General features: G+C 41.2%; 1 protein-coding gene across 1 annotated transcript in view; it reads left to right on the top strand.

The window, feature by feature from the left end:
- Positions 1-11193, top strand: part of LOC116707118 (BAH and coiled-coil domain-containing protein 1-like) — a 33648-nt gene extending 22455 nt beyond the window's left edge. The window contains 12 exon segments of the mRNA XM_032544301.1: positions 709-882; positions 1017-1300; positions 2431-2511; positions 2982-3111; positions 3215-3329; positions 3944-4019; positions 5673-5781; positions 5924-6043; positions 6148-6309; positions 7348-8582; positions 8726-8962; positions 9076-11193. Coding sequence (XP_032400192.1) covers positions 709-882; positions 1017-1300; positions 2431-2511; positions 2982-3111; positions 3215-3329; positions 3944-4019; positions 5673-5781; positions 5924-6043; positions 6148-6309; positions 7348-8582; positions 8726-8962; positions 9076-9285 — 2933 coding nt within the window. The 3' untranslated portion in view covers positions 9286-11193.
- Positions 11194-14710: the final 3517 nt, after the last annotated feature.

A 14710-nucleotide genomic window follows, 5' to 3' on the forward strand; every position in this document is an offset into this window, starting at 1 on the left:
TGCTCTTTTCTTCTTTTTTAAAATAAAACAACAGTTTTGGGGCGTTTATTGCCTTAATTGGATTGGAAAGATTAAAACAGATTAAGGAAAGAGGGGGGGTTGATGACATGCAGCAAAGGGCCACAGGTTGGAATTGAACCCCGGGCCTCCGTAGAAAGGACTGAGGTGAGCTACCAGGGCTCCTCTTAGTCAGGTATCCTGGTAAGTCCAGAGTGCCTTTTGTTAAATCACTTTAAAAGCAATAAGACGTGAGTAAATAGGTGTTGATAAATGTCTTGTAACGGACAGGGGTGTGCATGGACATTTGACACCTCAGTGATCGGCCTTGTTGCATGGTCTGGGCTCGATGTACAGCCACAGCTGTGGACACTTGCCTGTGAGAGGCTTTGACAGCCCTGGAGACTAGCAGACTGGGTCAAAGAGCGGCTTGAGAAAGTGCAGTGACAAACACACACAAACTCACTCCCACACTCCCTTGCACATTAGCTCTGTAGCATGTGTGTTCACACCAGGAAATACCACCGAGGCAAAGCACTTCATACATCATTTCTATGAACAGTTAAACTATTTACTTTAATGCTAATGAAGTGCCTGTAAAATGATGGAGAGCAAGTTAAATAACTCCACCGGCTGGTAATGACTTAAAGAGATGGATTTGCCATGTAAGTTAATATAGTAGCATCTCAATGTTGTATTGTTGTCCATTAGACGTTGAAGAAGAGGAAGGTAGTTATGATACTGATGAAGGTCAAGACTACAGAGCCCAACCCCACAGAGACGTCACTTCCAGCTCCTCCGTGACCGGTCCGAGTCCCTCGTCTGTTGTAAAACTGGAGGCCAATCAGAAAGCTAGGAACAAAAAACAGAGACAGGAGCTTTATGGTAAGACTGTCCTTTGAAACTGATTCATAAGTCAACAAAGCTGCACCACATCTTCATGGGAAGCATCTGTTTTGTGTTTCTCCTCCTGGCTAGTTAACTAGGTCTAAATCTGTTTCTCTAATTATACTGCACAGGCTCCCAGAGTCTGTCTGGAGCAGAAGGTGAGGTCAAAGTAAGGAAGAAGGCCCCCTGTAGGCTTGACTTGGCAACTGCAGTTAAAAACCGCCATGAAGGTCACCGACCCGAAGGGGTTAGAAGGCCATGTGGACCCAGGTCTAAAGAGCCTCGGTGGGGCAGCCTTGGGACCAGAGGAAACCGCTACAGGAGGAGCATGGGACTGGCCACCTTCCCAACCACCAGTGAGAGGCTAAAGAGGGCAACCCGCAAGAGCACCATGTTAAGAGGAGCAATCAATAAGGTTAGCAGAAAGTATTTTGAAATATAAATTGTATATCATATATGTTTCCATTAATAATTCATACCCTCAAAGGACAAACTGGGACCATAACCAGAGTGCTTGTTATTCAGTGGTGCTATTAAGTTTAGGAACCCATGCTAAAGTTGATTTAAAATGAAGAATAAAAAAATCTTATTAAGATAAGGAAAAATCCAACATTTAAGGACACCAATTTTCTTTGTGAATGAATAATGTATCATACATAAATAATTGTTCTTCCTTAAAATACAGGTGGCATAAGTACACACACCCCTATGTTAAATTCCCATAGAGGCAGGCAGATTTTTATTATTAAAGACCAGTATTTCATGGATCCAGGATGCTATGTATCCTGATAAAGTTCCCTTGGCCTTTGGAATTAAAATAGCCCCACATCATCACACACCCTTCACCATACCTAGAGATAGGCATGGGGAACTTCCATAAAAAACTCTCAATGCCAATCAAACCAGTTATTAGTCTAACTGAAATAAAACATTACATGTTACATTATATAATTTAGCGGACACTTATATCGAAAACAACTTGAATTGCTATATATGTCAGAGGACACCCCTCTGGTGCAACTAGGGGTTAAGTGTCTTGCTCATGGACACATCGGTTGATGTATCGCAGTGGGAATTAAACTCAGACATCCCACACCAAAGGTATGTGTTATATCCACTGTGCCATCCAAAACCATGCCAATCTCTATGTATGGTGAAGGGTGTGTGATGATGTGGGGCTATTTTAATTCCAAAGGCCAAGGGAACTTTATCAGGATGCATAGTATCCTGGATCCATGAAATAACTGGCCTTTAAAAATAAAAATCTGCCTGCCTCTATGGAATTTAACATAGAGGTGTGTATACGTATGCCCCATGTATTTTATTAAGAACATGTATTTATGTATGGTACATTATTCATTCTAAAAGAAATTGGGTGTTCCTAAATTTTAGATTTTTCCTATTTTTTTTAATTAAGGCATTAAGATCAATTTCCAAAAGATGATCTTTTTTGTCAACCTTAGCATGGGTTCTTTAAGTTATGATCAGCACTGTATGTCACACCCTCACCACTCATTTTGTCCATCTTCATGTCAACTTCAACAGAGGAGAGGTTGCTGGTCAGTGGGGGCCCCATCTTCGCAGAGTGAGGACGGCAGCAGGGGACGAAGGAGCAAGGACCAGCAGGTACTAGACACAGTCAATACAACAAGCACTCAATCCTCACTCCAGGCAAATACAAACCGTCAAAAAGAATCCAGTTCTACAAAAATGTCTTAACACATTCTATTAACAATTCAGGTGATGTCTTACTGTCCTCGATTTCTCACCCTGAGGACCGTTACTGTAGAACTATTAAAAGTACTTAGCAGTTGCACATAGCCCGACCTCCTGCTGAGTAATCTTAGTGGAGGAGAGGATGGGAGAGGAAATGTGGGAAGGGGGGCGGCTCACACCTTCTACTGTGACAGAGTGAAAAAATGGCTACTGATAGGAGATAGTACAGGCACTGTGAAGTTCCCTGTGGTTAATTGCTACTTTGAGTTGCATGCTAAACAATTTCTTCTTTCTTCTATCACACTTTGTATCGCCACTTTTTTTTAATCCATCCCTGCATTCATTTATTTTCCTGTGCATCCTTCTGTTATATTTAACAGCCAAAGGGACGAGCAGTGAGTCGGCTGCTGGAGAGCTTTGCGGCCGATGAGGGCTTTGAGATGGACGGCAGCAGCTTCTCAGAAGAGGAGGAGGAAAGGAGCCACTCATACAGCAACAAAAGCCATGAAGGTCAGCAATAACACTGGATGTCTTGCAACAGTGTTTCGAGGAGCAGATAGTTTCAGGGATGTTGTGAAATACTAAATGTGATATTTGCTTTTTCCTTATGCAGTTCCAAACTGTGTACTGACGAAAGAGCTCTTAACTGATGGACTAAAGGTGCTGATCTCCAAGGAGGATGAGCTTCTATATGCTGCCAGGGTCCACACACTGGAGCTCCCAGACATGTAAGCACACATGCAGCTGTTCAAGTGATCAATCAGAGAGTATTTCAATTCACATACTGTATGTCACTCAAATACCTTAATCAGATTCTATTATTTATTATGGAGGTAATTAAGGTTGAAATTCAAGTACAGACTTAGATTACTTCAGTCTGCACATGTGCTAAACCTTACACAATGTGGCATTTCTATGCAGAAACTGAGACATGGTTAGAAGTGGTGGGAAATTAAATGAATAAATTATCCTTGAGGCTAACACATACTTCCAGACAACACACCATAAAATACATTATGTATGCAAGGTTTATTGGGGTTGGCATCTTAAGGATTATGAAGAGAGGAATTCAACATTAGAGGGCTAGAAGTTATCTCAAGTATCTAAGTTTTTGCCTCTTTTTATATCTCTTCATGTCTTTCCTCCTTACCTTACAAACCCCACATTGTCCCATACCTAGCTCTTTGTATAAATATGACTCCTCTGGCTCAGGCAGTAAAAATATGCTTTCACAACAGCAGAGTGGGAGTAACATATAATATAATAACATGGGAGTCAGGCAAGCATGATACAAGGATCTGAAATTGTCTTTTTCTCTCTCTCTGCTGTCTTTTTTCTCTAGCTTTAGTGTTGTTATCTACGGTGAAAGAGGAAACCGACCAAGAATCTATTCATTGGAACAGCTGATACAGGAAGCTGTAAGTTCACCCCGCCGCACTAAACACTCTTTGTTAGAGTAAGAAACGTTACTTGTTTGGTCTTCTGGGTCATTTATTTTGTCTGGATCTATTCACATTTTGAAGTGTAAATGGAAGACGACGTGAACTTTACATCCCTACTGCTGCCAAGGTAACAGAGTTGTTTAAGGGCTTAGATCAATCAAGACACAACAACGTATGAAGGAAAGCTAGCTAATGATGACCTGGAATGTTTAAAAAGTGCAGGGCTATCCAGCTAGCACAAGACATTTCTATATTTCTCAATAAAATTGTTCACCTCTTTAATTTTTTCAGTTGCACTTGGGGTGGTTACAGTCTTTCTTTTATCTTAACCACAAGATTGTTGGGATTTGTAATTCTCACTCATGTTAATTACAGGTTACGTAAGTCATCCATGTAATGAGATATAATTACACATTGTAGAAACCTCAGCACATTCTTGGATGGTGTTCATTTGCATTTAGGTAACATGCTTTCTGGTGTGCTTTGCATCTAGAATGGAGTTTTAGTGTTGCAACATCCTCTCAGTAAAAAGAAAATCTAAGGTCACCTGCTGCAGTAGGTGACCTTAGATTTTGTTTTTACTGAGAGGATGCTGGTTTGCACCAGCTGGGTTAAGCTGAGTTTAACTGGCATGATTGTGCCTTGGATTAATGGATTGTGAGGCCATTTTTATAGGTGAAAGTAGAAGTTGCCAAGAGAGTATGATAACTATGCTGTGACCTTATTTAAAATGGTTTTGTGACTAAGGTTATGAGTGATGTATCTTGTTGTGATGTTGTGTGAGGGAGAGTTATCACAACTAAGCACAAACATAGACTAAACATAGGCTACTTGGTTTAGGTATAAATTCAAGAACATTTAAAAGAAGTCCCACATGTTATCTTTGTTTACAGTATATTACCCTATTGGCCAAGCATTACTGTAGCATTTAACTGTCCATGAGATCAGTGTTCACCTGGTGCCTGTTCTGCGGTGGAAGATCGCACATATATTGCTCCGTTTATCATCTGACCATTTGTCTCCTCCTTTGCTCATCCATGTAAGCTCTCTTATACTGATTCTCTTAACAGTAATTTTAGTCTTATTTAAACACTCCTTATATAATAGCTTGTCCTAATTATGCCATACTTATACTTGTCTTTAAATTAGTCCCAAAGCCATTTATTTGACTCTGTCACCAATACCCCTATTTTCACCATGCTCCTGCTCCCTCCCACATGCACACACACCCACATCCACACCTCATCAGTCAAAGGGTCCCTTGCCATGGCAACAGTAAATGAAAGCAACCTGAAAGAGCCCCAAGTGAGTGGCGGATGCTGGGGCTGCCTGCATTGTTGGAGGGAGGATCTGGCAACCTGCAATCACAAGCCCTCTATTCAGGCCCTCTTTAGTATTACTCAGCAAGTCAGGATTTACTGCATCATGGCTTCCGTTCTTTTCAGCCCTGACTGGCACATTGGCATGAGATAAGTGCTGCTTGGAAACGTGGCACAGTGGCTTCCCATGCACAATGCTCTATTGCTGTCCCAAGTGTGTGCGTGCCTGCGTGCGTGTGTCTGTGTGTCTGTGCGTCCGTGCGTGCGCAGTCTGTAATGAATCTTAATTATGTTTTGGTCTGGCCTTCAGGTCCTGGATGTGCGGCCAAAGTCAGAGACTATGCTCACTGAAGGAACCAGGGTGTGTGCTTACTGGAGCGAACGTTCACGCTGCCTATACCCAGGCTATGTTCGCAGAGGTGAGCCATCATCTTCTTCTATATCTGTTTTCCATTGTTTCATCTGTATCTTCAAGTGTATATTTAGTTTTATGAACATGATCATTTTTTCTGCATTTGCAAATTTTCCTACTCCCCTGAAAAAGTGCATTTTTGTCTCTAGCATGTGGTCCATCTGATGAAGGAAAGCAAGTAGGCGTGATGGTCGAATTTGATGATGGAGACCGAGGGAAAATTTCTCTTCCAAACATCCGCCTCCTGCCTCCAGGATACCAGATTCAATGTGGGTGTCTCCTATCTGTGTAACTGGGAATTTTCCATTTCATGCTGCACTGTGTGGTCTACCTGTAAATAATTGCTAATGATTACCTGCCCATTGTCTTTTAGGTGGGGAGTCATCTCCTGCCTTGCTGATACCCAGCGAAAAAACAGCCAAGAGAAATTCTAGTCTGGAGCAGGCCCCCCTCAGTGACAGACCTTATGACAGATTCAACATTATCAATACTTTAACCAACAGCCAAACTCTAACTGTTAACAAGAGAAGACCAGGTAAGAATAAACCTCCTGAAACACTTAATTTACTGTAAATAACAGAGAAAAACGCATTGTTTCCTGTGTTACAGTATCACACGTATTACATTTATCTGCTTGTCTCAAGAAATCATTAGTGCTATAATGCTTACAAAACATTGAGTGACTTATTTTTTATAGCTGCATCATTATATGAAATGGAAATATTCCAAATGTCTTGTGTCATTTTATTTAAAAATGTATACCATATTTCAAAACCATGGGTTCTTGACTAGAATTCCAAATACATTTCTGTGGGTTTGTACGCTGCTCTATGCAATCCAACACAATAGCCTTGAAAAAGATCTTATGCTATGTTTGAAGTGAAGTTTATAATGTTCAGTGTTTTTTCATGTCCTGAGACATGTCTAGTTTAACTCTGGGGATTTTGTGTCTGTGTTTGGTTATTTTTTGTGGTTTTTTTGGACATACACTTATTTCTAATGTGATGGATGGGGGGGTGAAAAAAATGACTATAGAATTAAATTAACAAATCTTGGACATAATGTCCACATTAACTGACCAGCAGAAGCGCTTCAACAATAGCACTTATCGTGGAGCTATTGTGCTGGACTACATTAGATTGAACAAGTGGAACAAATAAAGTAGTCCGTGTACAGTATGTACACTACCGGTCAAACGTTTGGGGTCACTTACACATTTCCATTCCACTCCACTGATCTTTGATGCAAAATCTACATTGCCTATCATCCCCAACCATTCCTCTCCAATGTTCCAAAGGCACTTTCTGTTTACTAATTTGATTTTTTAAAAACTAACTGAGGAAACATTGGAGAACTCTTTTGCAATTATGTAATCACATAATGTAATCTGAAAACTGCTGCCCTGGTTTAAAAAAAAACAAAGCAACTGATCTCAGCTGATATTCTGTCTATAATGGGGTGGAATGGAAATTTCTAAGTGATCCCAAACTTTTGACCAAGTGAACAAATGAGACAAAATCATGTTTCACCATTTGCGGTATATTGCTAAAACATTACATTTTGTTCATTCTAGGGAGACCAAAGGGTTCTGGTAAAAAACAAAAGCAGCAACAGCAGGCTGATAATGCAAATAAAAATCCTTCACCTTTCCTGGGTTGGCCTTCGTTGGGCAACACTAGGAAAAGGACGTCTGACAACCTATTTCAGCTCAATGGGGCATCCAGGAAGGCCTTAAGAGGGACTGAGGATGACTTGTTCCCCTTGCCTAGGACCCAGCCACTGGCCTCCACCCCAGCCAAAGGTCTCTTCAGCAGCAGCTCCTTTGAGGTGGACTCCTTTAGCAGCATCGCAAATGGCTACTCCTCGTTCTGTACTCCGTCTACCGGGTCAAGTCCAGGTTTATCTCTTGGCCCCAGAAGTGGGCCGTATGGCCAGAGACGCAGACAAGATGAGCTTGTTGTGCCAAAGAGCAGGAAGTTGGGACAAGAGTTCTTAGTCAAGTTAGATCATGAAGGAGTGACCTCCCCCAAGACAAAAAACAGCAAGGCTCTGCTGTTAAGAGGTGGATCTTCCAGTGTGAGTGTGATGCCCAGGACAGAGGCCTATTCTCATCCAGTCCTGCTGGTTAAAGACAACAAAGAGGGTGGTGCATCCAGGGTAGAACTTCTCCTTAAAGGAACCACACCCCAAAGAAAGCCCTCCTATTCTCTGCGTCTGGATGATTATGGCGACCCGGGCTTCAGCTCCCACAGAGAGTGTCACAGCTCCTACTCGGATCTGGATGATGAAGAGGAAGATAGGAGGAGGGCTTCACTGGCTGCAGCCTCAGGAGGATTAAGGACGGCTGGCCGCTTCTTGTCTCGTCTCTCCGTCTCCTCTTCGTCATCTGGTTCTTCAAGCTCATCTTCTTCAGGCTCACTATCCAGTTCCAGCCTGTGCTCCTCGGACAATGATTCCTCCTACAGCTCAGAGGATGAGGACAGTTCTACACTGATGCTTCAGAGTTGTCTTTCTTCCCACCGGAGGCTCCTGCCCTCTGAACCCTCAACTTCTTCAAGACCACATCAGCAGTCCTTTGTGGCCAAAGCTGTGGCTGTTTCCAATGCCAAAGGAGCCCCCCATGACCAGGTATCCAACAGCAAGTCCCTGAAGAGGAAAGAATGCACCACTTACACCTCTAAACCATCCAAGGATTTCATGAAGAAACCTAGGATGCTTTCAGATGACTCCTCATTTATTCCAAGGCCCAAGATGTCTGCATTCCTTGCAGGACGACAGATGTGGAGGTGGTCAGGAAACCCTACACAGGTGAGAAAAGTCTATGTTTCTACTGCATCAATTTAGCAAATATTTGTCCCTTCCTTTCGTAATATCAGTTCAGTTAGACTAGAATACTAAATATCTAGAATTATGAGCAAACAAGATTGGACAAAGTGTCTGATTTTCCGCAGCGGCGAGGTCTAAAGGGCAAGGCCAGGAAGCTTTTTTATAAGGCCATTGTGCGAGGCAGAGACACAGTGAGAGTGGGAGATTGTGCTGTGTTCCTCTCAGCTGGACGCCCTAACCTTCCATACGTAGGTCGAATTGAGAACCTCTGGGAATCCTGGACCTCCAGCATGGTGGTCAAAGTCAAGTGGTTCTACCACCCTGAAGAGACCAAGCTCGGCAAGAGGCATCGAGATGGCAAGGTGAGCCGTGATGGAGGTTACAATTTTATGGAGACTGTCATTTGTAACATTTGGTACTTTGAAATTACATTCTTTCTTTGTTTTTTTTGCAACGTACTCTTTTCTCTATCCAGCATGCCCTGTACCAATCGTGTCATGAGGATGAGAATGATGTCCAGACAATCTCTCATAAGTGCCAGGTGGTGAGCAGGGAGGAGTATGAGTGTCTGACTCGCAATCAGAAGCCGAACGGTACCTCCCCAGACCTCTACTACCTGGCTGGGACGTATGACCCCACCACTGGTCAATTGGTCACTACTGAAGGGGTTTCCATCCTGTGCTGAACCTCCATGAGGACACTACTGAAGGACTCCTTTGGAGGAATGATAAAAGTCCAACTACAAGACCCTCCAGCCTGGGAAGACAACAAGTATTCCTTGGGTACGCAAGAACCCATGGATAAAATGTCAGCACCAAAGCAGGGCTATCTGAGGTTACACACTGGAGTCTATTGGCATCTGGTTGATGCTTTCAAGAAGACTAGAAGAAGGGTGGGTCTTCCTGGGTATCACAAAAGTCAATAAGTGGTGTTTCATTGTCTGTCTAATCTCTTTTTAATGGGTCCATGTGATAAATGATTTTAGGACTCATACTTCCAGCTCCTATCATATGCCACCAAAGGTGAGCTGAACGTGCATTTGACTGGGTATCAAGTATCACAAGGCTGAATAGTCTCTGTGGACCAATTCTTTAAAGGTAGCCTTACCTAAGGGAATGGAAACAAAAGTGAGGCATGGGGCTCTCCCTAGACCTTTTCATTCCAGGGAAGTGGAAAACATGTAAAGGATGTAAAGTTGATGTCTGTAAATATTTTAGAATTTTTCCCAATCAAGCCATACACTTCAGTACCTCTCGCCTGTCTTAACTGTTCAGGTGTATATTGTACAGGTCAATTATTGTATTGTTGTCGGTTGTCTATATGTACATAAAAGCTATTTTATATAGGAGTTTATTGTATATATGAAATGTATCTTTCCATGTTTGCGATTGATTTATTTTTATATGGGTCTAGAATACATTACGTCATTTTTCCTTTGCTTTGGGAAGTCAAGATTGGAGATGTTAGTGTTGCACTGCATATGCCCTGCTGAGACAGACAGAGACAGACAGAGACAGACAGAGCACAAACAAAGACAGAAGGATTTAGTCTATAACAGGACAAGACTCACTTTCTGAGAGAGGGTGGGTCATTCTGTTTAAAAAAAAATAGGTCAAGTGGATTCTTTTGTAAAAGTGTTCTATTATTTTGCATTTTTGTTTTCCTATTTTAAAAACATCTTTTTATTTATGTACCTCTTAGTTGGTCCTCATCATAAGGCAGATCCCACTGGACTGCAATCACGGGTCAAAAATGATTTAATATCAATGATACGAGCATAACATTTTGACACAATATTTGTGTGTGATTAGTGTCCTGGCATCACTATAATCATGTCCACACAAATCAATTTAGAACAAGACTGGGTCTTTTAATGAAAATGTGTTAAATGAATGCATAGTTCTGCACATTATGACCTAAAAATACCAAAGTGTCTTTTAATATCTTTATTTAAATTTAACATGTCAAGCACCTGTACTGAACTCAGATCAGAAATCACTGGTAACTTATAGAATATGTGTCCTCCACTATGTGCATATATATTGGCTTTGCAGTGTGACAATGGTTTCTTGCATACGCACCTGCAGTTTTTTAGTGCAGTCGTATGCAGCAAAAAGGCCACCTGGAAGTGTGACTATTAAAGGTCAAGGTACTGACAAAGTAAGATGAGTACTGGCAGTTTGTTGAAATATTTCTGTTTAAGTTTCATCAGCCATCTGTGTCTATTTTGTACAGTACACGCACATACTCAATGCTAACTGTGAAGGACAATCAGATTCACAAAGCAATGGACATAGAGTAGATTCACTCAACCTGAAAATTACTTACGTTTATTTAATTTGTGCCAAGTACATTTTGTCTATTTTTTTGTCTTGTTTGATATGCAATCCTGAGTATTCATGTTTCACAAAGTTTTATTTTGCCAACATTTTATTTATTGTCAATGTTGCTGTTTGTTCATGCCAAGAGCGCTTTATGAGAATGTGACTTTTTTTTTTTCTTGGTGTGATGTCGCATTTGCATTTCTTAAATAAAACTGGTCTTGTAGAGGCCATCTAGTGAAAAGAAATAAAGCAACACTGGATTCTTCTCATCTGCAAACTTCTGTGAATTAATTCTTAATTAATTATTCTGCATGTGGTCTCTTCATCTCAATGAACTTGCCATTTTCCATCAACACATTAATCTTAAGCCATTTTGTAATGACTACTGAAAGACATAATACATTTAACTTTCTGGGACAGACAGACACAATTATACCAAAGATACACTGTTTTAACCTGGAAAACCAGAGTTCTCGCGAGAGCGCAATTTGGATTTGCTCAGCGAGTTACTCAGGCATCGAGTAATGCTGCTCATTAACTATATATACCCTTGTAGCCGAGTTGCACCAATAACATTGGTGTATCTGATGTAGGTGGGCCAGAGACGAGATAAACAGACGATGACAGTTTAGTCTACCAGTTAGCTCTGCTGGTAAGCGTATGGGGTCTGGATACGTGTGTTGTTGTAATTGGTCAAAGTGTTATCCTATTGCGTCCAGTGAGATTTTCAAATGCACGCTTAGTGCCGCCCCTCAAGAAGGGCAACTTTCATTGCTCGATGCCAGAGCCTTAATCTTTTGGATTTGGGTCTGGATTTCCAGACTAACCTTGTGCCAGTGCAATGGTAAATGTGTCTAACAGGTCAATGTATTGGTGTTTTAAAAGGAAGTCAAAAAACAGAAGAAGTGCACAAGTTTATCTATTTACAGAAATGGAGTAACTTGTTCCAACTGAGCACTTAAGTTCTACATTTCATCAGCTGATCAGTATAATTTGACTAAACAAATTACCAGGGAGACATGTCAAAAAGGAGTAGAAAAAAACCTGCACTCATTCCTTTGATTAGTTGTGCTGCCGTTGCTGCTACTGGTTATACTGTTTATTTTTACTTATATCACACGGTTGATTTCTGCCTTAACCATCCCCCAGCTTCCACCTGTTTTAGTTTCTTATTACTGGATGTGGTGGTGGCAGGTCTTCTCTTGTTGTGCGTTATGTACATCCCATCTCATTTACTGTATTTATATTTGCTAGGCTCTGTTCTTCATATCCCAGAGGGAGTTTTAATGTGCTCCCCTTACAATTTTGAGGCTACTTGGATTCATTAGAAAAAATGGATGGATTAATTTTGAAAAAAAATTCTGCCAATTTCTTTTATTTGTTGCAATAAATCCTTTGATGTAAGTACCTCTGGCTGAACTAAGTTTATGTGAGCACTGAGTTCCTTGGTAAATAGAAACAGATCTGTCCCAGCATCAAATAAAGCCTACTGGGTTTAGCTGCCAAGCACTGTAAATAAGATGTTGACTGATTCAGAGATAGATGTGGATTTTTGTGATTCATGAGAAAGTGTATTTGCCTATTTTCTTTTAAAATGAATTGGTTCATTGGTGGTGTGTCTGTGGGGTGCTAGAAAACCATGAGACGCATGAGAACCAAAAGCTAACTAAAATTACAATATTGTCCATTTAACAAGTCTGTCAGCATTGAGTGTGTTAATGTTTTCAAGATTTGTACAAGTGTAATTTTCTGCATTTCTGCTGCATTTTTTAGAAAGATTTGTGGTATAGGACAAATAATTTTTTATAGATGATAAAAATAAATACCATAACAAAAATGCAAGATTTGATTCATATGAAATGTTTGTTTCTAATCTAAATCAAGGGATTTATATGCACACATTATATTTTAACATATCTGAAGTAAAGGATAGACGTAAAGGAGAGCACTCTCTAGTGGAAGAAAAAGCACACTACATCATACGTAATAAACTTGGAGACTGAAAACCCATTATTTTCCTAGCTGTCTCAAAGACACAATGTACCAGGCATTTTTAGTCTACAATAGTGCAAAAAATGCCAGCAGCAATATGAAACCTCCATCCAGTGCCTGGGGCAGCAGGTATATGCCACTATCACACAACATCATCCATAACCTACAGCATCTGTCCATTTGTATACATGCTCTTCAGCTTTGACAAAGCCAATCTGTAACCTGAATATGTAAAGTAACCACTGGCTAGGCCTGAAGGAGACACAATACGGGTCAGTGACCTTTCTCTTCATGCCCAAAGGGTCTTTTTGTCCTGCATGGATCCCGAGTGCCGCCACCCATCCCCCTAATGCCCAGACAGGTTCTTGTCAGTCACCACCACAACCTTTTGCGTTGACTATGGCCACTGCCCCGTGTCTGAGCCATGGTCCTTCCTGTACCATCAGCATGGAGATAGGAAGAACTCGCCTCACCACTGGAGCTTATGATGGGGCTAAGAGTGGGTGTGTGGGGGTCTTAAGGTTATAATCATGTTTTTAGAAGGTTTTGCTTCTTTACTCCTCTGTGTTTGGAGGCACAAAGTAAAGATAATATTCATCAAGAAAATCAAAATACTTCTGATATTTTGGAAAAACAACACTCTGAGTTAAGCCAACCAAACATTCTATATCCGTGGGAAAGACAAGGTCACTCAAACCAGTCAATGCCCCAACGTTTTCTATTGCTTTCCTCATTTGGACCACATTTTAAGGTCTTTAACCTGATGGGTGTGTCTTACTTTCCAGTGCCTGTCTGTTTCGTCTCGCTCAGCATTCAGACTGTGTTGCTCATTGTCAACAGGAGGAATGCTTTCCTGCACAAATATCTACACCTCATAAATGTCTCGCCCTCTGTGCGACCCTGTCTGGCCTCTGACTGAGGGGGTTGAACAGGGGACAGAGAGCCTGGTGTGTGTGTGTGTGTGTGTGTGTGTGTGTGTGTGTGTGTGTGTGTGTGTGTGTGTGTGTGTGTGTGTGTGTGTGTGTGTGTGTGTGTGTGTGTGTGTGTGTGTGTGTCAGGAGGGTTAAGGTAAGGTACTGGGTCTTAACAAGGTGCTGTGAGAAGAGAGGAGGACAAACAGATCATTCAGATGCTGACTGCTTCTTCTTGAAGGGCACTAAAGCCCTGATAATTTGTTTTTGAGAATATTCATAATGGAGCAGTTACAGCCACTGTAGAATAACATCAACCATACCATATGCAGAAGTAACACAGAAGCTTTCGAGCAATTCCTCTAATTAGTGAAGCAAAAGTGCAGACTCAGCTTGAAAAAAAATCTTTGATGTCAACACTTCGATTTATATAAATATTGAAGAGTGAGACTTTCAAATGAGAGAATATGGTTGTGTAGTGTATACTAAAAGTGTAAAGCAAAAAAAGAAAATTACAGGCATGTTTGAAAGTCTTTCAGTGAATCTTAACAATTCCATCATCATTTTGTTTAGGGATGAATTTGAGTCTTCAAACAACTTTAATTGTATAGAACCTCCAAAAGCTGATAGTGTGTGCACGTTTACAGCATGCACAATTGAAGTCTTTCAGAAGTGACTAGAATACTGAACCACCTGTTGTTTGCAGATAACTATACTTCCTCACAGGGATACACCAGAGTAATGCATACTCCTTTGTTGCATAGACACATATGCCAACACAGTCAACTCACTAACTGTGCCGTGTGTTGCTTGCTGTGGCCCAGATCCAGCCATGCCACCTCTAATCCATTTCCCTGTTGCTCATTATTAGTGGCTTGTAAAG

This window comes from Etheostoma spectabile, chromosome 19 (genome assembly GCF_008692095.1).
Source record: "Etheostoma spectabile isolate EspeVRDwgs_2016 chromosome 19, UIUC_Espe_1.0, whole genome shotgun sequence".
NCBI classification, from domain to species: Eukaryota; Metazoa; Chordata; class Actinopteri; order Perciformes; family Percidae; genus Etheostoma; species Etheostoma spectabile.